This window comes from Lepidothrix coronata, unplaced genomic scaffold (genome assembly GCF_001604755.1).
Source record: "Lepidothrix coronata isolate B3197 unplaced genomic scaffold, Lepidothrix_coronata-1.0 Scaffold1, whole genome shotgun sequence".
Classification (NCBI taxonomy): domain Eukaryota; kingdom Metazoa; phylum Chordata; class Aves; order Passeriformes; family Pipridae; genus Lepidothrix; species Lepidothrix coronata.
In genome coordinates this window covers 4151968-4179245 of record NW_016690181.1, presented here as the reverse complement: position 1 = coordinate 4179245, position 27278 = coordinate 4151968, and the positions used below count along the sequence as shown (strand labels likewise).

The 27278-nt window shown below is 43.3% G+C and overlaps 1 protein-coding gene across 5 annotated transcripts in view; it reads right to left on the bottom strand.

Moving 5' to 3' along the window:
* Positions 1-2389: 2389 nt before the first annotated feature.
* NR1H3 (nuclear receptor subfamily 1 group H member 3) overlaps positions 2390-27278 on the bottom strand; it is a 31268-nt gene continuing 6379 nt past the window's right edge. For 2 of the 5 annotated variants that reach the window (XM_017806916.1, XM_017806923.1), the window contains exons 2-9: positions 15369-15616; positions 12305-12574; positions 8219-8427; positions 7742-7921; positions 7232-7331; positions 5630-5743; positions 4723-4817; positions 2390-4320 (exon numbers count right to left, since the gene is read on the bottom strand). In XM_017806916.1, the coding sequence (XP_017662405.1) occupies positions 4174-4320; positions 4723-4817; positions 5630-5743; positions 7232-7331; positions 7742-7921; positions 8219-8427; positions 12305-12574; positions 15369-15486 (1233 nt within the window). In that variant the 5' untranslated portion in view covers positions 15487-15616 and the 3' untranslated portion in view covers positions 2390-4173. Of the gene's footprint in view, positions 4321-4722; positions 4818-5629; positions 5744-7231; positions 7332-7741; positions 7922-8218; positions 8428-12304; positions 12575-15368; positions 15816-27278 lie in introns of those variants that run through there. The other 3 variants (XM_017806902.1, XM_017806929.1, XM_017806910.1) reach the window with 3 other exon arrangements.

Here is a 27278-nt window from a genome sequence, read left to right as displayed (position 1 = left end):
CAACCTGAACCTCCCCTGACACAACTTCAGGCCATTCTCTTGCATCCTGTCACTGGTTACCACAGAGAAGTACCTGACCCTCCACTTCCCCTCAAGAGAAAGTTGTAGACTGCTATGAGATCTCCCCTGTTTCCTCTTCTCCAGGCTGAACAGACCAAGTGACCACAGCCGCTCCTCATATGACTTGCCCTCAAGGCCCATCATCATCTTTGTTGCTCTCCTTTGAACGCTCTCTAATAGCTTAATATCTTCCTTATATTGACCAAAACTGCACACAGCATTCAAGGTGAGGCCACACCAGTAAAACAGGACAATCACCTCCCTTGACCACCTAGCAATGCTTTGTGTGATGCACCCCTGGACTTTTCAAACTGCAGAGGAATTGGGTTTTCAGAAATACCCCCATTTTTTCTCCCTCCGCATTGATCTGAACCAATCATGAGCAAACATAGCCAACAGAGAACACTTCCCAAGATTGTAATTCAAGCACCCCATGATTTTTACAGTGGCCAAATCAGCAAAATTAATTTGAAACAAATTGGGTATAGAGACTTACAGCAGCAGGACTCACTCTCAAGCCTAGATAGCATTTTGCAAATATAAAAGTACAAAGGGTCACTGATCTCAAGGAAGGTTTCTTCCACCACACCTTACCTGAGCTTACTTGAGCTCCATGGGCTAACCAGGAAAGCTTCTATAAAACAAAAATTCTGTACTAATCTGCACTTTCAAAAAAATGGGAATGTGAAGATGTAAATGAGGAGCTTATATTTGACTAGATGATAATGAAAAGGGAAGCACAAGGCGGAGTGTGCTGGTTTTGGCTGGGGTAGAGTTAATTTTCTTCACAGTGGCTACTATGGGGCTGTGTTTTGGATTTGTACTGAACATACTGATGATAATATAGAAATGTTTTTGTTATTGCTGAGCAGTGCTCACACAGATCCAAGGCCTTTTCTGCTTCTCATACTGCTACGCTGGCAAGGAATTTGAGGGTGCATGAGAGGTTGGGAGGAGATACAGCAGGGACAGCTGACCCCAACTGACCAAAGAGATATTCCATACCGTATGACATTATGCTCAGCCTATAAAGCAGGGGAGAAGGAGGAAGATTGGAGTGATGGCATTTGTCTTCCCAAGTAACTGTTGTTCATGATGGATCTCCGCTTTCCTGGAGATGGCTGAACGCCTGCCTGCCCAAAAGCAGTGAATGAATTCCTTATTTTGCTTTGCTTGTGTGTGCAGCTTTTGCTTTCCCTATTAAACTCTCTGTATGTCAACTCATGAATTTTCTACTTTTTACCCTTTAATTCTCTCCCTGATCCCACTGGTGGGAGAGTAAGCAAGTGGCTGTGTGGGGCTTGGTGGCTGGCTGGGGTTAAATTGAGAGAGCCAAGGAAAATCACTGTTTTCACCAATGCCACACACAGCAAATGTTATAGATTGTACCTTGAAAATCCCTCAAATTTATATGCAGGTTTTCTCTTCAAATTAAGGAGATGCAGCTCAAAATAAAGAAACTGAAGCTAGAAATGAAGCTGCAGCTTCATTGCCATTGCCTGTTCTGACTGTTGACAGACTCATTGTTTAGCAATCCCTTAAGCAGGGCCCAGCCATCCTCTAGTCCACCCAGGGCTGACTTGAGCATTCGAGCTCTGCTCATTACTCCCCATCTCCTACCTCAGTGCAGTTTCCTATAAGCCTACTCCTTCTTCCTCTGGTTTAGTAGATTTCAATTTAAATTTTAGAGTAACTCAGGGGCTTCAGCAGAATAGCCTGTGGTGTGGGGAGTTGCTGAGTTGACGGTCGCTTTTCTTTCCCATTGTGACAGAGGATCAAGCACTTCGGAAGCAGCTAATGCTGGACAGCTCTCTGCTTTCCCATCCTACCACTCCCTTCGAGGTAATGCATATGGACAAGTATTCTGGTTGATTCTCCTCTGAGTACATCAGAAGGTCTCAGTATATGAGGTATCAGCTAGGGTCCATCTGAAAATCCACTTGACAGCCAGGGGCACGCTGGACTCCCATTTCAGTTTTGACAAGCCATGATATGCAGAAAATGGAGTACAGCACATGGAATAAAACGGTTACATTCTGAATGTAGCTGTACATACCAAGATGAAGGATGTTTGTATAATTCATGGTCTTCATGATATGCACTTAATCCACTTCACATATTTGCCAGGTCTGCAATACAGCAAGGTGGATATCAAGCTAAAAATCTCATCCTAGAGGCCAAAATAAACTGCCTGGGGTTGCACTGCTATTTCTTTTTCACCACTTCTTGCTTCTCTCCAATGTTCTTATCAGCTTTAAGCTTGTTACAGCAAGAACTTATTCCACCCTCCTCCGAGCTAATGACAGCACATCAGAGAATGTCAAAATCCTGTATTAGGCTTTATTCTTTTATATAAACATTAACATTTCTCAAACAGATTAGTTAAAAATACAGATTTAAACAAGAATTTTTGCAATTGCAATGAGTTATAAAAAACAACAGATTATTTTACAGATTGTTACAAGTGCTTTACAAAGGTGCAGAGTGAAGGCCAGTGGCAGGGGACCAACCTCAAGTGCAAAATGGACACGATACCCTCACCACGGGCATAGCGCTCAGATACACAGCCAAAAAAAACAACAACAAACAAACCAAAAAAGACAAACAAAAAAAACCCCGAGCCATGTGAACCTATGCTCTTGGGATGCTCACTGGGCAAGCAAACATAGACCCCTATGACAGAGAAGACTCATGAGACCAAGCTACCGGGATACTTAAGGTTACATCTCTGAGATCAGCCATAAGATGATGTTTCTTGGAAAGTAAGGAACATGTTTTACAACAGTATATTTCTCTTCTGTCAGACAAAATATTGCTGTAAATTCTAGAATACTTATGAATGTGGATACTTAAAAACCTGGGGCATAATCCAGTGTGGATCTCACAATGCCCGAAGTGAAGAAAGGATACAAGACCCAAGTGTCCTTCTAAAGCAGTTGGCACTCCTCACACAAGGAGGGACCTCCATATCCCATTATCATCTCTAAAACCTTGGAAAGACTTTGGCAAAAGGAAGACAACGCAAGTGGATCTGATTACACGCAATATTCCTGCAGCCCATGATGTGAGAGTTGTGCAGCCCATAGCTTATGCAATGCCCACATATTTCACTAAATGCAGTGTGTCCTCTCTCCTTGGCCAATACATCTTCACACCCACCTTGGAATACATACCACATGCTTCAGATTCTTGGAAGTTTTTGAGATCCTTCCACCACACCTACCTCACCTAGGTACCAGTCCTTCCCACCTATCTTTCTTCTATTCCACTCCTAAAGATAAAATCTATGCCCTGATCTGTTTTGAACTAAAGTTTTCCAGCTGTTAGCAAATCAAAGGTAAATTGAAGTGTCTGAGAACCACGAGATAAAACTGTGATGTGTTATATTTAAAAAAAGTCCACTACTTTATGCCTGACATCTTTTTGATGTACGAACATTCCCTACCCAGAGAATCTCCCTGTTAGACAAAGGGCACTACATATTAGAGGAATCCTTTTTCCAAAGGAGGGCCAGAATAAAGGGCAGCTCTAGAGATGAAGTCTCATAATAAAGAAATAAAAGCTACTTCTCTTGGAATCATTGTAGAGGGCAGCACATTCAAGAGATTTTATTTATAGGAAACCCAGTGAAACCCATAGAACATCCACACTGACTTCCCTGAGCTCCTCAGATCCAGGTACACTGGGGACCCTGCAGAAGCCTTTCGAGCTGGGTTACTCTCAATAGAGAGCTTTTGGCAAGTTCCTGCAAATTCATTTTCATAATCAGTGAGAAGAGGATCAAAGGGCAAACCTTCAGCATATGCTTAGAGAAGAGAAAGACTCTGAAGAAAGAGGACTTGGGGGGCAGGGGGAAAGGTCTTCATTTCTACCGTTTTCGAATGTTTCACGTTATTCCTTTGGGGTATGGGCACTGCATCAAAACCAACCCCTCCATCTGATCTACCCCAGCTGCCTCCTGCATATCTCACGACAACATTGAAACCCCGGGCTCATCACTCCCTGCATGCCTAGCCCAGGGTTCAGTGCTTTGGAGAGGAGAGGCTGGCTTCTCATTAGCAAAGGCCGGGAGATGGCGTTATGTCAGCGCGTCAGCATTCTGGGAGCATGCGGTCACTCATGCACATCCCAGATTTCTGAGAGCAGAGGAGGGAGTTTCTTGTCCTGCAGCCGAAGGGCAAACACCTGTTCAGAGTGGACACTGCTTAGTGTCCGAAGACTGACCAGCTTCATTAACATCCGTGGAAACATCAGGCGGTCCTGCAGAGTCAGACAAATAGACAGCTGTTAGTAAATTCACACTAAAACTTTAAAAAAGAAAAAAAATACCACAACAGATGATGTATTGTAATGACAATCCTGACTTCCTCTAAACTCAGCATTCACCAGGAGGCTTCAGTGTGGAGGAACACAAATAGTACACCATGTTCCAAAACTCCAGACTTTCCGTGCTGGCTAAACTATGGAACATGATAGAGGACAGCAGGCTGTGACAGCTCACAAGTCCTGCACGTCCAGCTGCTATCAAAGTGCCACAGAAGGGACAAGTATGACAGCACAGGCAGCAAGAGACCTGTTACAAACAGTACCGCAGGAACTGTGTCTGCATAAACACAAAATCAGCTCTCATCATTGCTGGAGATGTTCTGGTCAGGCACTTACATTTGGTCTGTTGATACAAATGTAAGAATGAAGGGCTTCCACATAGGTGTGCTGCAGCCTCTCCACCAAGGACTGGTCCTGCACATTCGGTCGGTCTGCCAAAAAGCAGGTTAGAAGTAAGGAGATTGCCACAGGCAGCTTCACTGGACTTAACATCCCTGCCTAACCCTATTCCCTCATATGGTCTCTTTCCAAAACCTCACTAGCATTCCCCCAGCACAGCTGGGAGGTATATCCATGATTGTAGCAGCTATGTCAATTGTCTGTGACTGTTCTTTCTCAGTGATGTCTCCTGCACATGGGGTATGCAATCTGACTCCTACAGAGGTGGAAGGTTAGAGACCAAACACACTTACATAGTACCGTTTGGTCTCACATTCCTGTCACAGAAGAAACGAGAAGCTGTCTACTCAAGAGTGATTGAGAAAGTCTCTGCAGCAGGTGAGCCGGTTAGAAAACAAGAACAAAGAAAAAAAGTACGCAATAATTCAGGTCACAAGACAGAAGAATGGAAGTGGCTTCTTGGCAAAGCTCTGTTCTGGCCCAGAGCAATACTGTCTCATGTCCAGGGTATTTTCACTTGCCCACTAGATGTCACTCATGCTGTGGGACCTGCATCACACCAGAGAGGTGCCAAGGACATTAAGGGGACAATTAAATAGCAATCTCTAAACAAGGAAGACAAATACTGGCCCATTTTTCTATACACTTTTTCAGTAGTTGGGGAATTTGCTTTCTTCTGGAAGCGGCACTATAGAATTCAGAATATAACGAATAACATGCTCCCTTTATCACTGAACTCTATACACCCTCTATTATTCTTCTTCTGCTTGTGACGTTCCTTAACTCTACTTTCTTTGCCCTCTGACTCACTACTGCAGCTCCTCAGACCTCCCTGGCTTTTTACCTGCAGAGAAAATGTTGATGGCGATTAAAAGTGCATATTCAGCATCGTTAAGCTGTAGCTCATTCATTCCCTTTGAGAACTCAAAGATGGGGTTAATGAACTCAAACTGCAGACCTGAAACGAACAGAAGAGAACAAGGTGAAGCAGTAACAATTGTCTCCTTCCTCTCATGGAATAAGCTGCAAGAAACCCACTGCAGTACATCAGGGGGTGGGGAAGACAGGCAGGCAGGGAAAAACCCTTACATTATGTTCCAATGAAACTTCCCTTTAAATCCACTACTAGTGAACACCAACAACAGTGGCTGAGGAGTGGGGTTCTAGGTTTTCCTAGAGCCTTAAATGCCCCACAGCACATCACTGGGCAACAGCTAAAGGAACACATCATTTATCAGATAAGTCCATCAAAAAGTCAGAAAGCTACAAGTACAATATCTGCACTTTCAACTCTGACACCATCACCTCCTTCACATCCAGTAGCTCTCGTGCTTTCAGCAAAAGCTTTAATACCGTGATCCAGATTCATCTGAAGTCTGTCTGAGCTGAAAACATACAGTTCCAAGAACTCTGAACTATGCCATTTCCTTCATCTCAAAAAGCTGGGAGAGCTGAGGCAGAGCCTGACTGAGGCTTCCAACTACCTCCTTTGAAACATGCAGTCAGGCAGAAATGCAGTGATATTTATTGCCATTACATATAGAGACCACTGTCAAATCAAGTCTTTTTGTGCTATGTAATCATGCTGAAAACTTCAGGCCTCTCCTCCAAAATAGCATCCAAGTTTCTCATTTCCTGCAGTACAACTGCATCAGAAAAGGAGAAACAAAATGGAGGGAATCTTTCTGGCTGCCTACTATTTGCCTTCCTAATAACCTGAAAAAAAGGCTACCAGGAAGAGTGTTGAAAAGGAAAGTTGTATATAAAAGCCATCCCAAGTATAAATGGTTAAAGAGCTACTCAAAGAATAATTAAAAAAAAATAAATCACATGAAGGACAGCTAATGTCTTGCTTTTTTAAAAATGTTGAAGGTACATACTTCCTGTTACTTCATCTGAAATTACAGACACTCATAGCTCCTGAAAAAACAGACTTCAGAAATCACGCCACCACAGACCAACATATACTGGGACGATAAAACATCTAAAGCAATGTGTGGGGACCTTCCATGCACGGAGTGCATGTAATCACATTAATGTCCTTACTCGAGGTGTGTATCCGGATTAGCAAGTGATACACTTGCAAAGGAGAAAAGACTGTGGTTTGAATTGCTATGATCTGATACAGCTCTATGACCACATCACATCTCTACCACCAAGGAAGTTCACACCAGCTGCTAGCCCTAGGTGGACATTTCCTACTAGATTTTCATCCTTTAAGAGTCTAAATTTTCCCAAACAAGTTCACATCTGGAAAAAGACATGAACTGAACTGGTAGACCCATATTAAAAGCAAAAAATATATGGCTTTTGAGGCTATTGGTCTGGTCCTCTTCTAAGCTTCTCATCTGACCCCACATACTATTTCCAGCAGTCCACATTAAAAAGGAAAATATGTAAGAACACAAGACACAGGGAAGGAAGAAACACCTGTCTAATGCACCACCTGCTTTGGCGAAGTCATCCCGATTATAGCTCAGGTCCTTAAGAAAGGTGATGCTCTCAATCTCTGGATTATAGCGCCGAGATGTCTCCAGCAACATCACCTGAAACCAGAAATGGATATACTTGATTTGAAAATAGGAAAAAACGTTACAACATCAATAATTCGTTGAATGTTGGAGCATCTCTGAAAAAAAAAACAAAAAAAAAACCCAAACAAAAACTCTCCAGTTTCTCTCAAGAGTGCTTAAAAATTCCAAGATAAATTCTGCTGCATCCTTTGTGGTGTCTGCTTCCAGGAAAGGGGAAGTTCCTGCTTATCACTACCAAGGCACTTGTCTCATTCTCCTCCATGACCCTTTGCCAGTATAACCTAGCACTGCAGTAATGGTCCCATAGCTGAGATCCTTCAGTCCACCATCCCAAAAAAAGGGATGGAACTAGTTCTCCATGTGGGTAACTCCAAATTCTTTCATCTCTGCTACTATGTATTGTGGTGGAGCCAAACTCTCACCTCTATTGTAGATGTCTTCAATAAAGCAATCTGATCTTCCCTGGTGAGCTCCAGGAAGCCAGGTAGTTGCTTGGCAAAGTCCACAATCTCTTGCACAGAGATAATTGCAAGTTCTGTAAAGTGAGCAAAACGCTGCTGCCTCGCTTCACGGTTATTAGGGTCAGGAATCTGGGGCCACGGCTGTGGGAATGAGAAGAGACAGCATATATATATATATAGATTATACAGAGACACAGAGAGAGCGAGAGAGAGAGATGTATGTGAGAGATTAAGCCGGGACAGAAAGATGAAAAGATGAAATGAACAATGAAAGAAAATGAACCAACATCAGAACATCATCTTTTGCTATTCTTTACAGAGCTTTAGTCCACAGAGGAAACGCCTGAAGTACGTCTGTTCTCCCAAATATTTCACCCCAAACCCAACTCCCCAAACTTCAATTTTTCTTAGTTTTTTGTAAGCTTGTAGATTTTTTACCGTCACTTTGAGTCTGTCTGTGAATGAGCGCTGGTTGCACTGCTGCTGAGCGGCCACAAGCTTTTTTATCATGTTCAGCTGTTCCGGCGTTAGTTTGTGGGAAGGGCTTGGCGGATTCGGAGGGTTTGGACGCACCACAACTGTCCGAGCCTGATCGTCTTCCTGCTTCTTCAGTTTCTTCAGTCGGATCTGTTCTTCAGACAGAACATCTAAAGCAGGAATAGCCTGTGATCAATCGTAGAAGCATACTGGAAACTACACTAAACACAGGGTAATGTGCTGTGGATGGAAAGTGGAGATCACAGCTGCCTGTATCTGGCATAGCAGAGTGTACACAACACAGCAGACAGTGATAATGTCATTTGTTTCTCCCTCTATTCCCGCTTTAAGTTGTTCCATTACCTTTCTTCTAATCATACCGTCATGCAAAGTGTTCACAAAGGGCAGAAGCTCCTTTCACGATGCCCTGCAGATCTCAGAAAAACAACAGTGACTTTCCCCATTGAGCAATTCCCTAAAATGTCATGTTATAACAGATACCAACAAGTGCTCCTTTAACATGCCATGGTGCGTCCACTGTATTTCCTACTATTCTGCTGTTATGCCTTATTCCAACATTGTTAATTTAACAGTTTGTGCATTTCATCTTCCTCTTCAGAGGTCAGAGCCATTCCTGGATGGATTTTGAGAGTGAAAGGATAATTTGCTACACAGGCCATCTGCAGCAAACTGTAGAGCAGTAACATGGTGCAAGATGAAGAGTGAAAGAAAAGCTTTGCATAAAACGTACTGAGGACCAACCACAGGTCCTTCAGGAATAGGGCTAGAAGTCTTCTTCAGTTGTTAAATCAAAGGAGATGTCATTTGGATGTAATATGGTAAGGAACTGAACAAATCGGAGGCATCTGATTTATGGGGGGCTAATGGGGTCCATCTGTCAGAGAAGGGGAAGCACATCTTCACTCATAGGCTTGCCAGCCTGTGAAGAGGGATTTGAACTAAAGTTGTCCAGGGAAGTGACATTATAGAGGGGGTCTGTTACAAGGTCACCTGACCAGAAAACTGAGTGGAGCAGGCCCTCTATAGACAGACAGGAATGGCCTCACATTCACAAGCCCTGGTCTTGTTGGGAGATTTCAACCACCCCAATATCTGTTGGAGAGATAACGCAGCAGCAAATAAGCAATCCAGGAGGTTCCTCTAATGTGTTAATGATAACTGCCTTCTCCAAGTGATAGAGGAGCCAATGAGCAGAGGTGCTGTGATGGACCTTGCTCTCACCAAGGAGGGCCTGCTGGAGAATATGAAGCTCAAGGGCAGCCTGGACTGCAGTGATCATGAAATGATGAATTTCAAGACCCTTGGAGTAACGAGGAGGGAGCACAGCAAGCTCACTGGCCTGGATTTCAGGAGAGCAGACTCTGGACTCTTCAAGGATCTGCTCAGTAAAGTACTACAGGATAAAATGCTGAAGGAAAGAGAAAGCCCAAGAAAGCTGTTTTTAATATTTAAGGAGCACCTCCTCCAAGCTCAGGAGCAATGCATCTCTAAACTGGAATGGCATGGATTTAACAGATGGATCAGAGATTGGTGGATAAGAGATCGGATGGTGGTTAAGAGATTGGCTGGATGGCTGCATTCAAAGAGTTGTGGTTAGTGGCTCAATGTCCAAGTGGAAAGCAGTAGCATTCCAAGATGAGTGGCATTCCTCAGGGTTGGTACTGGGACCGGCACTGTGTCATGCCGTACTGGGAATGTCTGTGTCAGTGACACGGACAGTGGGACTGAGCACACCCTCAGCAAGTTTGCCAACGACACCAAGCTGTGTGGTTGTGGTTTACAAGCTGGAGGGAAGGGATGCCATCCAGAGGGACCTTGACAGGCTTGCAAGGTGGGCCTGTCGAACCTCATGAAGTTCAACAAGGACAAGTGCAAGATCCTGCACATGGGTCAGGGCAAGCCCAAGCACAAATGGAGGCAGGGCAGAGACTGGACTGAAAGCAGCCCTAAGAAGGACTGAGGGTGATTCTGTGAACTGAAGAATTCACTGATGTGAATGTAGAGAAGGTCTGTTGTTTCTTTAAGCCAAAGCTGCAAAAACTATCTGAAAAAAATCCAAAAAAATAAAAGGAAACTAGCAGATATACCTGGATGCAAGGGTTATCTTCCAGAGAATCATCCTATAAGTTAATGATGAACAACAAGGAGCAGAAAAGGGACTGACTGGGAAAAAACCTCCGCATCTTCAGGAACAAAGATAAATAAACAAAGCTTGACTTACAAACAAGATTTTAAAAATGCTGAAAGATTCTTCGGCCGTTTTTTTATGCACAGGTAACAAAGACACATAGCTGCTATACAGAAAAGCAGGGCCCAAAACTGAACAATTATACACTTACGCTTCTTAAATGAATCATGTTAAACATGAAGACAAGAACTGGAGAATTACTGTGAGAGAGTACTCTGGAATTGGAAGGACAGATAAAGAACATAACACATTCAAGCTGAGAGGGCCCTTTATCCCCGAATTCTAACAGGGAGGATGCATGCACAGGTACATGCACACACAAAATTTACAATTCTAACAGCAAAGACATTCAATACAATTACCAAAATAAGGAGGACCTGTAAGATTAGAGAATGCTACTCACAGTGTTAGTTTAAGAAGACAAGTAATTAATTCAAGTGATTACAGTCCCTCAACTTGGGACTCAGATGCACAAAGGATTTATAACTGGTAACTTGTCACTTGGCTATTACTGAATCTTGAAAACTGCCTTCTGCACCATGCTAAATTCAAAGCAATCTAACTTACTTGGTTTGCCAGGAAGGAACTATTTAACCTCACAGTTCACACTGGCTTAAGAACAATAAACTGGCCATGAATAACTTCAGTCTGGGAATTAGAAGAATGTTTCCAGCAATTACAAGGGGGAAGTTCTGGAATGACCTTCCAAGTGAAACAGCTGGAGGAAAAAGCCCTCCGTTTCTGTCAAAATTAACACGGCAAATTTGCAGTAGGGATTACAGCATTGACAGGAATTGCCAAGCTCTTAATAATAACACTTTTGACCTAATTTTCCTGAGCTGTCTTCAACACAAGACAATGAGTAAATATAGAAACATACTGAGGCTCCCTCTATCTACCTGCAACAAAAGAGAAGCAAAGTGAACAGGCAGTCTTACCACATCACTTTTCAAATATATCTGTTTTGTAGCTCTCAGGAACAGGGGCAAATGAGGTAAACACAGCATATGTAATGCTGATACAAACCAGTGAGACAGATACTGATCTGTTTTGTTTTATGCTGGAAAAACCAAACAGCATGTCTCCTTGGTGTAGCATTATTTTACAAGATGTTTCTGAAATACTCCCTGTTCCTCACTGTTCTGGGTGCTGGATGTCAGAAAAGGAGACTTCACACAGATCTAACATTAATCAAGCATCCATTCAGTCAGTCTTGGCCACCAAAGGGATGAAACTTGGATGCCTTTGCCAAGGAGAGCTGTTCCTGACATGTGAACAGAAACACTGGTGAATATTCAGGAACAACAGCCTTATTACTTGTGTGAGAAAAATAGCAGATTTCACTAAAGGGAGCAATGAGATCAGCTCTTGCACAAACACAGCTGCAGTACTGTGGTGCTGCCCTTGACCTCTGTCACAAGCTCACAGTAGGAGGCAAAGGAAAGTGCCTGTTGTTCAAGGAGCATGGTGACCGATCCTGCAGTCCCGATCACAGGACAGAAGCCTGAGTTTACTGATACACTTCACAGCATCCTGAAGAATGTGCGAGTCCTTCCTCTGCTCTCACAGTCCACGAGTTCTTATAAGGAATAAAGCAAGGCTGCGGCTCTCAGCACACCAGTGGTGTTCCACTAACAGCCTCACCTCCCCATGTGATCCCTGCTAAGCTCTCAGTGACTTCCCACACACATTTCAACACACAGCCTGCATGGCTGTGTCCCCTCCTTCCCAAGCATTCGCACTGCCTCCTGCTTTACACCCATCACCCCCGCAGCCTGCTCCCACACGCCTCCTGTCCCAACACCACCATGCCCCCATGCACCATTTCCTGCACTCACACTGCTCCCTCATGCCTGCTTCCTGGCACTTGCGCAGCCGGCACTCCTGGCACTTGCGACGCATGTACATGTCCATCTCGCACTTGCCACCGTTCTTGCAGAGGTACTGTGCTCCCTTGATGACGCTGCGGCGGAAGAAGCCCTTGCAGCCTTCACAGCTCAGCACGTTGTAGTGGAAGCCAGAGGCCTTGTCCCCACACACACTGCACACTTCGTTTCCCAGCATCTTAGGGGCTGGGCCCTTCTTCCGCTTCAAGGGGGGATTTTCTACTGAAATGAACAGTACCCAGGGGAAAAAAAAACAACAAAACAAAACAAAACAAAAAAACCCACACATGAAGGAAGCATGTTTGCAGCTGACCACCACATTCCTTAAAATAACCAGTATCCTCACTCAAACCCACCATCTCCCAAACACATGGATGAAAAGATCCTGTTTCACACACTCCCCTTCTAGACAGGCATATCTTCTGCAACAAACTAACTACTGACATAATCCCCAAGGTTTCACCTCAAATATATAAACAAATACAGCTTCACACTTGCTCCTCTCCAAAACAGAGTGGAAGAGCCAAAACATGTTCAGGCCAGATGCTCTTATGCACTTTCCAGTTACAGTTAAGTTCCCAATGTGAGAAAGACCCACAAAAAAGTTGACCTGAAATCCAAGACTGTGCAGAAAGTAAGTTTCTTCAGAACTCACCTCCAGTTCTCCTAGTTCTATTCTCTGCCATACTTATGCACAAGAATAAGGAAAAATGGTTCATCAATCTAATAGTGACAAAAAAACCCAGTCCTGAAACTGCGACCCTACAAAAAGCAGACTGAGCAGGCAATCCCTGTAACTGGAACACTTAGGGAAACTGTCAAGACAAAACACAGCACCTCGTGGAGTGTATATACAGGCAAGCAGCACACCCGCACAAGCTCTGCGAGTCTTTGGAGCCCCAAAGCCATCATTTCTTCTTCAAGGAGAGTGCTCCCCACTCCTAAAACTGAAACGCTCTCATAGTGACAGTTCATTTACTAAACTTTGTTATTCTATCTGAAACACAGGCCCTGCACTACTGCTTCACATTTCAGATGCTCTTAGGCAGCACCTCCCAGTTCTTCCTACATCATTCTGAGAGATCTTAATATTAGCAGCGGCTCTGTATTCTGAAAACATCTTTGGTTTTCTCCAATGCACCTTAAATTAAGCATTCCAGCCTACTAGCTATCTCTCTTTTCATTTCATTTAACTCTAGACAGGCCAACATCCGATACTCTACACAGCTCACAGTGCAGGTATTTTTCCATATGTCAGATATTACAGATTCTTCTATGGCAGCTGCTCATAAAGATTACAAGCAACGTCTTGATAGGTCTCCAGATTATGCTTAGATATGCCTGGAAAGCCTTTACACTGGAATTAATGCATATAGATAGGTTTGCAGGACACAGCTACTGCATTTCCTGATCAACATCAGGTTTACAATTGCATGTCTAATTTTTGTACTTACTGTTCTAATACTTCTAATCCTTACTGTTGTTTACACTTACTGTTCTGCTCAAGTTCCTGAAAGGGGTAAACCATTTTAGGTTAGTCTCAGAAATCATTATTAGTGTTCCTCACTACATATTAGTTTTCAGTCATAAGTATCTTGGTGTTGATTTTCAATCCCACTGATTTTACAGAGGCCTGGAGGTCACTCATTTCAGCCTGCACTTCTCACTCTCAGCAAAAAAATGTCATCAGAAAGGTTAAATTTCTGATATTCTCCTTTCTTGTTTGACTCACACAATATATTACCAATTATTTCTCCTCACACAATATGTTACCAAGAGGAAATTATGCAATGTATACAGTTATTTCAGATTATTTAGTATAAATATATGCAATGGCAGACTAACTGGTATAACAACTTTTCCAAAGCCTTAAGTGATGTTCATATGCTTCTGAGGAACAGCAGAGTAATCCAATGACTTCCACAGATGAATCTGTCCATCTTGTGGATTTCTTAGCTGCCTTTAAGACGTTACATAAACACCTTATTACCTTTTCTACGACTGCTTTATTGAGACAGATAGGCTTATTCTTTGATCTATGTAAATTATTTTCCATCTCTGAACACTAAGCATTTTAGTTATATAGCTGATTATTGTCATTTTCTGTACTTAAAGATAACACAAAAATAGCATAAGAAATATCAAGCATGAATGCCATCTTTAGCTCTCATTAGGGTCCTCCTTTGGAAGATACCCTATTATATATTTTTTTTTTCACATTTTGTGACTTTTTTCCTTGCATTTTTGTAAGGAAACAATCTATCAGTTGCTTTCTTTTCCTGTCCTCAAATATGGTTTAAGGACTTTTATTGGCTAATATATTACCTTTTAATTACTCTCTTTGTTTCTACTCTACTGATGAGTCCTTGTTCAATGTTCAGATTACCTCTTCTTTTTATATCGGGGATTGCCCCTTTCCTCACAGTTGAGCAAATACATTTATCTGTCATATTTTCATTAAGCTGTTGACACTATGCACATGTGTTTTCCTTTTTTACCTGTTACCTGTCCAGAGATGCTACACTATGTCATCGTACAGTTTTAAAGTGTAGGATTGTGGTCATGAGCAGCAATTTTAACTACAAAATCTCCATTCTATTTCCTGATGCTCTTTAACCTCAGTTAACCTAAGAAATATGTAGAGGAAACTTCTACTGTCTTCTCGTTATATGAATCTGCAAAAATATATTATTTCTTTGCACCACCTATCCTTGTTGGATTGTCACCTGTAGTAAAACTTTATTGCTCAGCAGCTTTTGATAAGGCTAACAAAAATAAATTCATTTTAGTGCCATGAACCCAGCCTCTAAAAGGTCAAATAAGCAAAATATTTATCACCTACATAAACCCAGTTGTCTTCAATTATCAGTAACTGATTCTATTCTTAGACATTATCTCTGAGTGCCTCAAGCACTTCAGAATTTGCCCTAAAATTTTGCCAACTATCAATTCTGCTTGCAGCTGAAAGAATGGACAGCCTTTAGCTTGCGTGGATTTAGTAAGAATTTTTCCATACCTGCATGCTCAGGGGGGTTCTCTGAGCCAGGGAAGAGCGAAAGCCCTTCCTCCTCCATCTCAAATACACTTGCCACCCTCTTCCCATGATCCTGTGTGCTGAGTTGAGTGGGACCCATGGAGGCCACACAGGAAGGGCTCACTGTAATCTCATCGCTGCAGCATTGTTTCTGCCAAGCAAGGGGCTGTAGGTGTCTTTCTTCAAGGTCTTTAGTTTTTCTCTGCTACTCAAAGTCAGAAAGGAAGTACCTGTGGAAAAAAAAACAGATGCAAAAGAGGCAAGAGTTCAACTATTGAGATATTAATTTCCAAAATCTATTAAGGGCTGCACCACAAGCAAGCTTCAAGATTTCATTTCCTTAATTAGCTTTGTTTTATCAATGTTTATACTCTTGAAACACAGTATTTGAGCAAACTGTGGTAAAAGGTACAAGATTAGCACACCCAGGTGCAAAACTATCCTTTGATTGCTGAAAGGTTTATCAAAGCAGAAGTCTTCACTATTGCTAACACCACCAGGGCACTTCAGCCCTGACCTCTCCAAGTGTCTAAGAGGGAAATTTCAGACTTTATAAGCAGTGGCCTTTGTTAAAGCTTCTAGTAACAAACAAATAGCTCGTTGCTGCTAGCTGCCCCGGATTTTGTAGTATGTATTGCAGAGCATATAGAAAACTGTACAAGATAATTATTTAGCAGAGACTATAAACACTGAAGTTCCCTATTACTATCAGTAGCCAAAGACTGTGAGAAAGATCGATGATGTATCAAAGACGATAAATCCTCCCTTCACTTACAGGTAATAATTGAAAGCCAGCATCATACCTATAGCAAATGACCATGATGCCACCCTCAGGAATAGATTCACCACCAACCTACTGAGGATAGCTTTTCTGGAACTTAGAAACCATACTGAAAAGCATTTTCATTATACAGCCCAAACTCCACTACAGAACCTGAAACTGCAGAGCAAATCCAATCACTTCTTCCAAAAATCCCCACCTGCACAGAAAAAGGTCCTACTGATTTGACTACACAGACTCAGTGAAACTGATGCAAACTGCTAATGTAAACACCCTTAATCTGATTGAACATGCATTTGATCAGTTGATCTTAACTCAGTGATTTACCAATGCAAGCTAAAGAGATTAACTGGTTTAAAAAGCAACTACGTGAAAGGCCTGTACCAGTTTAACTTGAGTGATTGAGCTCACGACTGGAAGCCTGTCACTCTCTGAAAGACGAGAGGTGACAGAAAGCTCTGCAGCAGCTCAAATACAAAAGTATCAGGTAATTAGGGGCATGCCTAACACACTGCAGTGCTGACCATCAAGAGGCAGAGGACCCACCATCTAACATCCCTTCTTCCCTCCTGGATATCTGGACCAGACCATGCAATTTTTCTTAGAACGCCAAAGACAAGGATGAAAGCAATGCTTCCACAAACCACCCCCCTCCCAGTACTCTAAACCAGTCATTAAGTATAAAAGCAAGTCATACTGTCAAGCCTGCTGAGCTCCTGCCATCTCCCATTACACTGTGGATGCAGGTGTTAAAACCCACAGGGCACATTAATTCACGTGACCTTTGTAAATACAGCCTCAGACTGTATAAGCAATCCAGAGCTCCCTCCTCCCCTTTGGTGCACGCAGCCACTGAATTGCTGGGGAAAGAAAGAGACTATCTAGGACAAAAGCATTGACAGCAAATATGAAACTCAAAGCCATATAAAGGAAGAAATTCTGCCGTGGGAGGCTACAGTGTTGATTGATTTGCAACCAATTCAAAGAGACTCGTGGTCCTCAAAGGAACAATGTGGCTATCACAACCAACTTTTTTTTTAAAAAGTCTCCCCAGAAAATCCTGCAGCAGGTGAGAATCTTGGAGAGGCACAGAACATCAGATGAAGACAGGAACTTCACTGAAAAAAACCCACACCCGAGTTGTATTCCCAGTCCTATGTAAGCTCCTCACTGATGCCAATATCAGATGTCTCCAGATATGTTTGGGCATGAAATAAGAAAGGTAAGCACACTGCCTATGTTCATCTCCACATTCCTGTAAACCATGCAACAGACTCACTCAAAGATTAATTATTGTGCAGAATGAATCACCAGCAGCAGTACCACAGCAATTTTTCAAAGGAAGAGTTTGATGCCCCAGCTGAGGAACTGAATGACAGTGCTCAGGCCCCACCGCCTTCAGTTCAGTCACCCAGTCTTAATGCATCCCAGCCACAATGGCAATGTATTCCAGAAAAAAAAACCGGGAGAGTACAGTTTGATGGAATTTCAAAACTGTGTGATCCACACAACCCTGACTGACATTGCAAGAGTGAAACTTGCTGTCAGCAAGACATCTGGAGCCCAAAGGGTGCATCTAAGAGACTGCAGACATCCTGAGAAGTCTGCAGCTACCAAGAGGGAAGGGAGTATAAATTCCTGTGCATATCCAGGACACAGCAAGGGGTAAGGCCTACCAGCCACTATCTCCGTGCTGTAAAACAAACCCACGTGTTCCTGCTTCATGCACCAGCCTCCAGCCTTCCCAAAACAGAATGGGCCAGATAGGAAAGGTTGCTTGTCTTCTCTGCTCCTAAGACACAGCGTCTTTTGGTTTTGTAGGTGCAGTAACAGTTGCAGGCTGTGGAAAACTGACCTAACTACAAACAGCAGCACTCTAGTGCTAGGTAAAGAAACCTAAACTACCATTTTCCACACATGTACACAAGTGAGAGGTTGTATAACTAGACCCGGGACTTAATTTTGACAGAAATGCATGAGGATTGTTTTAAAATGACGAGAAATCTTGTCAAGTTTTGTACTAAGAATCGTGTTATTAGAGATTCGCATCTTCCGATCTGCACCACCACTTCAACTAAAAATGCAGAAAGGTGATGCAAGCCATAACTACAAGAGGGAACACTGTCTTCTTGACATAATCTGCTATGCTGCCTCCCACTGTCTGTCTCAACTCCTTCGGTTTTAGAACTCAGGACTGGCCAAGTGACAAGAAATGAAGCAATCACTTCTAATCACTTCAGAGTCTTGAACAGAGGAACCTGATGACCAGACATATGCCAGTGAGGAAACACATAGAGGGAAACAATTTTCTGCCAGCCCTTGCCACCCATGTATCAAATATGACACTAAACACTTCTGAAATGTGTCGCCACCAGCCTTGCTCTACTCCATTTCTTCCCTTCTTCCCTTCTTTTGAGACAACTGAACAACACAGATACTGATGGTCTCCAGATCAGCACTCTTGCATCAGAAAGTACTGCTTTTTTCAGAGACTAAAGATGGCAGCCCTGGCTCTTGTACCTCATGCTAAATGCCAGAAACACTCATCACTCCCTCCAGCAAGTCTCATCCCATTCTCTCAGCTGGAGTCCTCTTCCAAGCCAGATGAAGCACTTATGCATTCTTCTGGAAGTCTTTGATCTGATCTGTCATCAACAGACACAAAGCTACAGAATATACCAAACTATTGTCCAACATTCATTGAGGATAAGTAAAGGAGATAGCATTGACCAGCACAGCACATAAAGAAACCAAATAAGCCAGATGTAGTTACTGTGACACTTCCACTAAACAGTGCTGTCCTCTCCCTGTATTCCTTGTTTGGTGCCTTCTGTGAGAAGTTTAACAATCAGGAATCAGACCAGATGCAAGCATATCTCTGAAGAAACCGTGCTATGGAACACAGGAATAATCAGAGGAATAGTACAACGAGCCCTTTACCTCCAAATACTGGATGTTCAGATGAAATAGAAGATTTTTAGGAAGTTTGTTCAAGTCTCTGGGATCTTTCAAAACAGGATTTACTCATCACAGTCCTTGCCCTATAAATTACAATATCCAACAGTGTTCTGTCAAGGGAAAAATATATGGCTACGTTTCAGTTCTGTAATGAATCACAAGCATACATCTTTTGCTCTGCAGCATGTCAGCATCAGCAGAAGAGACCTTACATTTGTATACATATGTTAATATGACTGTGCTTGCTGTGTGTCAACAAGACTGTGCCTTTGTGCATGGGCTGTTGGCAAACAAATGCATCTGACAGGAAGGACTATCTTTCAGAGGTAACCAAATCAGGGATATAAATTGGTATTTTGGATTCTAAATGTATTCTAACATGCAATACGAGTGCCAGCCCCCAGTGTGAATCAACGTCTGAAAGCTGGGCCCACGGCAGCGCATAATGGGCAGCGCATAATGGCCTCTGCTGGAATCAACAACTCACACAGTGATGGCACTACCTTGGGTATCAAATGCTGGCTGCAGATCTAAATGGCCAAGAAAAAACACCCACCTGTTGCACTGAGATTTTACAGGACACTACAGCACCAGCACAAAGCTAAGCCCTTTGGAAGACGCCGCTGTTCCAATCCTTTCATAGGGAGTAAACATATTTTGTGACCCAATGCTCTTCCTATACTGTGTCTGGTGTAGCAGCCAGAGGATTTTCACAAATCTTCCCTAGGGTCTTGGTACTACCTTGTAGCTGTCTCAGAGAAACAAAGATTATTCCCAGTTCAGGTTGGCTCATTCTTCTTTGTTCCCTCTGCATCATCACATTTCTCTAGAAACACTGGAACAGATAGAGGGGCTCTGAACAGGGCAAAAGTATACATATAACAAGTTTCAATTAGGAAAAAGTTGAAAGAGATACACCTTTCAAGACAGAAAAAGAATCTGTCACTTTGAAAATTAAGTAATATTACATGTGAAAACTGTTGAAATTTATGAGGAAAAACAATCACCTTCAGGTTGCCAACAGGAGGGACAAAACATGAAAATGCAGGGTGTGCAAAGCAGTGCAACAGGATACCATAAAGAATGATTTTGAACAGTATGTTTATGAAGAATGGGAAAAACAGTTCTGCAACCCTCAGGGAACAGACTAGCTCTGTGCCCCTGCTGTAAATCCCTCTCTACAGAGAACTGAAGGGACACAGTTTGAAATCGCATTATCCATTTTGATCTCTCAGAAGCATAAAGACAACCACAAACTGGAAGAAGTCTGTAAGCCACCATCAGTCCCAAGCTGAAAAGCTTCGGCCTCCTGATTGCTTTCATTTGTTGTCCAGCTAAGCTTTAGCTGACCATGAGCAGCTGCCCAAGCTTGTAGCACTGGTCTGTGAGCCTTTTGAAGTTGTTGCCACCTCTGACAATTACGCAGAAGAGTCCTAGAAGTCAGTCCTGGCTGCGCAGCCTGCTTCCCAGGGATGGGCAGCTGCATTCTAGTCTCTTGCCCTCAGTTTAAGGGTCTTATTCCCACTTCTCCCACTGGCTCTGAGTTTCAGAGCCTGCCCTCCACCCCCACCCCACTCTGGCTTTTACTCCTGCTGCTGACCAACTCCTTTATTACCCATGACTTTGCTGACTTTTGGCATGGCCTTTTCCTACACATTTGTCTCGTCCTTTGAACTGGGTTCTCACTGCAGCATCCAGCTCTTGCTGGCTTTAGTCTGGTCTCAACACAAAGCATGCAGTCTCCTACCCAAGTCAGGTATGGAAACCATGGCAGAGGTTCAGAGAACAACAGCAGAAGTGACTAACAACCGAACAGATTAAAATAAACAAACGAGTGTCAATTGGTTGGAAAGAGCACTGGGAAGAGAAGCAGAGAGGTGTAACAATGGTGTTAGGATGAAAAGTATTATTCTGAAAGATGGTATGCTTAAAAGGAATAGAAGAAAACCGAGGAAGGGAAAGTCAGGTTATTACAGAAAAACAACCTAAAGGTGAGTTCTGGCAGACTAGAAGGAAGTCTGCATAACTTTCCTTCCAAAATTAGACCTTATATTACAACCAAAATGCAAAGAGGTCTGTGGGCATTTCTGAATCTGAACTTAATAGGACTTAAGCACTCTTCACCCACAGAATAGCTATTATAAACAAACAATGGCAGCAACAGAAGTTCCAAGCCAGTTGCACCCTACATCAAGCAAGAAGGAACACAGGACTGAAACAACTGAACAAACAGGTTAGCAAAGTGAATTAGGATCATAAAGCACAACTGTACCACCAAACAGAATACAATAACTCAGGGAAAGAACAAGCCCAAAGTACTTTTGCTTTGCTCCACATAAAAAAACCAAACTCACTCCTTGTCCATGATCTGCAGAGTACAAGATTCCTTTCCTACATAGTTCGTGGATTCCCCCCATTTTGGGAATAGGGCTTCCCAAATTTTATATCAGATGATGACAGAATGTGCTGACGCCAGTCCAACCCGGGGAGCTACAGGCTCTGCAAAGCAACTCCTCATCCCCAACAGCAACTATTTTGCAAGTCAGCTCTCCTGTTCACATGCCTCATCCAGCAGCAGATGCTTCCTCCCCTCTCACCTGCCTCTCATTATACCTTGCCTTGCAAAGGCTGAGGTTTTGAATTTGCCCTTGCCTACCTCACAGTTTCTGCCTGATCAAAGAGTGCCATGTCAACACATGGAGCAAGAGGAAAAAGAGAGCATATGTGTGACCACTTTCAGGGTGGGTAAGATCCTGAAATGGGCTGTGCCTTTCTGTTTCCTCCCTCGCTCTCTCCTGACTGCCAGATGTCCTTGGTTCTGCAACTGAGAGGAGGAGAAAGGAGACAAGGTTACTGGAGTTCATTCACACTGCGCACAGGGCTGCTCTCGCCTCTCTTCCTGTTTGCAAGGAAGTATCGGTCCCTCTAACAAAGGGAGGGAGAAAGAGGCAGACAAGTGGATAGGGGGAAAGGGAGAAGGAGAGGAAAGGGAGGAGAGAGAGGGGAGGGAGGCGGGGAGAGGGAGGGAGGGAGATTATGGTAAGATGATAGACCGTTTCCTGGAAATGAATAACAAGTGATATCAGGAACAATGTGGCCACCTTGTTGCCATGAAATTCCTTTTAAAGGCCATTGACACAAGTTCCCTTGAACCCTGGAAAACAACATAAGCCTGATCTGGGTAACAAATCTCCAGCCCATTCTATCCCTTCTAGGCTTTCTCCTGTCGCCTCAGTTTTCAAGCTTCTGGCTAACCTAGATTATAAACACCTCAAGAATGGCAAAAACTAGGGAATGTACCAGCTTACAGCAAGGAAGATGTTACAGTAGCAGCATCCCACCATCCTTCCCTCCCCTCCAAGCCATCTTGTAAAACGACAAGTCATCCTTCCTCAATTCTGTCTGGCCAGGTGAGCTGTGAAGCCAGTGTCCCAACAAGGGAAGCAGACCAAGCACATCCACTTCAGAGCGACACTAACTTCTGCAGCACCCACCAGGATAAATATGGGCAGAACTTGCTCTTTACAGCTGAACTGCAATAATCCCCCATGTCTGGCTGCGAATCCAGCTCATCGACAGCTCGACACCACTATCGCACCGACCTTCAGATGGCAGGAAGCAAAACTGAGGCTTTGATAGGGGCTTCCAACAGGAAAAATCCCATCTGTGCTACACCCAAAAGAATGAAACACACAAAGCAGAGCAGCTACCCCCCTCCCCTGCTAGCAGAGAAGCAAAGGGCAGCTCAGTGCCGCTCCTTGGGAAGGGAGGGGATCCAGCCTGGAGCCTTGTCCACAGAATATGTTTGTCAGCATCAACTATAACAGCAAATTTTCCCTATGGAAACTCACTTTAAAATAGCAACAGCATTCTTTCGCCAATACCACTCAACTTCTCCAAGCAAATTTAACTATCCTAGCAGTAAGCCTTTTTTCCCTTTGCACATATAAATGTATCTATGCAAAGGTGATTTTGGTTTGTGTGTCTCTTTTTCTTTCTAGGGCCCCTGTATTGGCTAATGATGTCATTCTTTCACACTTCTAAACCACAGTACCAGATACACACATCAACAAACCAATAAACAAACAAAAAAAGAATAAAATCAAGTGTTCAAGCAACCAAGAAAACTTCCTACTATAAAATAATCTAACTAACAAAATCCCCCTTCAATTTGGAAAATTAAACTTGAGATCTTTACAGCTGATTATTCCTGCTGCTGGCCAGCTCTTACACAGCCTTCATGCAATGACAGCACATCATGTCCTACTTGAAGGCTGAAAATGTGATCTGACCCCACCACCTTAGTTTCTTCATAAATGCCACTGTGTGGCAGCATGGAAAACATGCCCACAGACTCAATTTCTTTCTGGACACCTTCTCTGTATTTACTCAGCCACCAATATCTTGTTCTACACAAATATATATAGCTTTGCAAAACATAAAAGTCAGGCCCAGAGTTTAAGAGCTTCTATCATCTTCCCAGAGAACAGAGTTTAAAAGAGACAGGAAATATACAGTGTCATTGAGACCAGAGGTAATGGCAATATCCAACTAGGTCCAAAAAGCTGTTTTTTTGAAACTAGACTTGCACAGGAGTTGGCAGGAAGGGGGGAGAGTTAGAGAAGCCTCTTCAATCATTGCGGACTTTCACCGTTGCACCACATTACAGAATAAAAACTCTACCATGGATCCTACATTCCTCCTTTATGACCCTTAATTCCACAGATGTTACGGCCCCCTTTCAGGGAACATGAGTGTGACTCACAGCAGATTTGAGAAATCATCCCAATGCGATTTCCAAACTGAAGCAAGAGATCAGAGTTTCAAAAAAAAAAAAAGAAAAGAAAAAAAAAAAAGAGAAGTAAGAATGAATACCCAAAATAACATCCTGGTAGTGGAGATGCCAGGGAAAGCGGCTAAACCTAGTCCATAGAGAATCTACTAGATTATGTCTAGAAAAGAGAACTGGAGGCCTTTTTTCTGTATGTAGAAAATGATAAATAATCCCACAACATACTGTTCACCTGATTGTTTCCTTAAAAAATAATTTAATCTCCACTGAACTATGCAGTAAGGAAATAACATTTCATGACCCTTGCCTATTCTAGCCAAGCACCTTTATTGGCTGGCATCACAAAAAGGAAATCTGCTCAGCTCCCCAGACTGTCTCAGCTCATCTCTTCAACACAGGACTCCAAACTGCTGTTGACTCCTCAGTTCACTCTCAGCACTGAGCTATTAAAACAGAAAAAAGCAAAAAGAAGCAGCTGCAGCATTTTACCAGGAAGACAAGATGACAAAGGACACAAAGCTGTGGGATGTATCACAGCAATGGCAAAAAGAAAACTTAAAAGCCCTCAATTCATAACCCCTGTCCAGGCCACCTTCTCTTTCAAACTAGTCTTCTTCATCCTCTACCAGCTATGAAATTACAGGACATGAAGAACAGAGGCAAAAGAGGAAAGAACAGAAGGGGAGGGCTGCTTACAGTGCAACTGTTTGTTCATTTTTCTGATTTCCTCCTTTTCTCCCACCCCAAGTGTACTTCCATCAGTATGCTGCTAACTGATACATGATAGTTTCTGGGAAACAGCCTTTTAATAAGGTATCTATATAGCACTTTGTATCCAAGCACCATCCCACCTAAAAGCATCAATCAAAATAAATACTACCCCTCACAGGCAAAACAGAAATACAGTACCGGATTACAAAAGAGGCAGGAAACTCATTAATATTCCCTTAAGGGCAGTAGGGGAAAGCACCAATTTCCATTCATAGAAGTATCATCCCTAGATGTAGCACAGAGGTCAGGAAGAAATTACAGTGCCACAGAAATACCCATATAAAGAACAGATCGGAGGGATACTGGAACAGAGTTTTAAATTGCTCCAGAGTAAGCCTGACTGTTAGTCTATTCCACTCAATCATTAAAAGGGATGTATCTTGGCAGGTTTTGCTAATACTGCTTTTAGAAGAACAGGAGACAGATGCAGGAGTTGCAGATGTATATATCCAAACCTAGACCAGACAGAAGACTGCAGTAGAGCAATAAAGATCAGAAGAGCTGCCAAGAAACACAGTGAAGACTGGCAGAGGAGTGCAGGTCAGAATAAAGGACTATTAAGTGCTTCGTTGCAAAGTAAAACTTGCCCTGCTTTTGACTACTATTCTGGATCCTGGCCTGTATGGGCTATTTCTGATTTTGGGGGTCATTGCAACTGAACCCTTAACAAGGGCACAGTAACAGCAGCATACAAAGGACTTTTTTGGGTTTTATAAACCCACCAGGCAAAAGCTAGGAGGGAGGGGTTATAGGTATGAAAATGAGAGAAAGAGATTCCTGTGACAGGAAGGAGCATGTGAGAGGGCGTGTGACAGGCTGTGTAGGAGAATGTGCGTGTAGATCTCATTCCCTCTGAGGCTCTTGGCCAAGTGTGGAGCTGAACTTTCTGCAGACTTTGTCCTGCCAAGTCATGTTCCCTTCTCACACTGCCTGACATCACCACAAATACTCAGCTGGAAAACAGTCCAGAGCCGGACAGAGTCCACTGCTCAAACACCAGCCAGTGAAATGGCTGCACTCATAGCACACCCACCAGTGGGAAACCAGAGCCACTGACTCTCCTCACAGGTTATCTCCAAGCACGCAGGAGGCCTCACCCTCATCCAGGCAGAAAGAGCCCTACCAAAGCACAAAGACAGTGGAGGTGCAATGATTTCCTATTGCCCCAATAATGCAGCCCAGAACAAATTGAAAGTCTGTACAAAGGCCCCGACACAAAAAAGCGAAAGAATGTAATCATCAGACCATGTGAGTCTGTCACAAGCATCATGCTGCAAGGACCCCAATCCATTCCCAACGCTGAAACATTCCCTGCCACAAGGAGAAGGAAACCATCACACACGACCCACAGACAAACCAGGGATCCTACAAAGACTGACACTTAGCAGGGTCTGTATGAAGCCAGCAAGCAAACATTACCCCATCAGAGTACTCATGTCACGTTGAGTTCTCAGCAACAAATGTGAATCCAAGATCAGGGCTAGAAAACATGAGCACACATACAAATGCGCGGGAGTGGGCAATGGGGCTAAGCCAACAGGTGGGTCCATTTCTTATTTTGATCCTTGTATCAAGCAAGAAGGGTGTGGATGGCCTGCTGATTCTGGGACACTGCTAAAGGCACCACCCAGAGCAAGTATCAGGGAGTAGCAGTCGAAGATGATACTGAAACAAGGGAGGACAAAGTTTGCGGTCTCTTATTTTTTCTTCAGCCTTCACCTCCAGGGTGCTGCTTAAAAGCAGCACGGTAGGAAATGTCTTTAAAGTACAGGTGATAGGGAGAAAATTCATGTTTTCCTCAGACAAAGGCTTCTCCTTTCTCCACTTCTGTTCTATTTCTGGAAGAACAAATAGCAACTTGGGAGTTTTCTACAGACGAAGGCAAAATTTTTCTTCAGCTCCATGTAGGCCAGAAAATTACGTTCCCTCTTCTCAGACACAGACAGATAACAGAGACTCCATTATATGATTTATGGTTATTTTAGCTCTTATATTTTAAAATTTTATTTTTCAGTTTAAAACACTCCTCACAACAGGAGTTCCCTCTTTCTTCGCTAAGGGATTCTGACATCTTCCTTAAAGAGGGAGCAGTGCAATCTTGCCTGTCCACATGCTATAGAGACTTTAAAGCATATACTTACCTAAGGCTTCCTGCCCAGACCTGCAGATGCCTAAAAATCTGTCCACCTCACCAGCTTTAAACACTAAAGCCCACCTTTTGAACTTCTTCCTGGCCCTTTCATGGGAACTAGAATATTATTCCTCTCCTACAGAAAATGGCCAAGGGTGGGAAGCAGACAATCAGAAGACCAGAATCACAAAGTTGGTATTTGAAGGCCAAATACCAGGTGACAGCTTCTCCTTCTACTCTCAGAGCTTGCAGCTGGGTAAGCTGCCCTGCCTCAGTGGCACTTCTCATGCAAGCCAAAGCAGCCTGGTGAGGGCTGCCCACAGGATTCTGCATGTGCATGTGTGCCTGCACGTCAAGGCATGCACCATCACAGCAGGTCTCAAAGGCTGTTCCAGTGCAAGTTCACATGCCCACACAGTTGCATGTGAGTTTCTGCCGGTAGGTGCGCAACAAGCCACT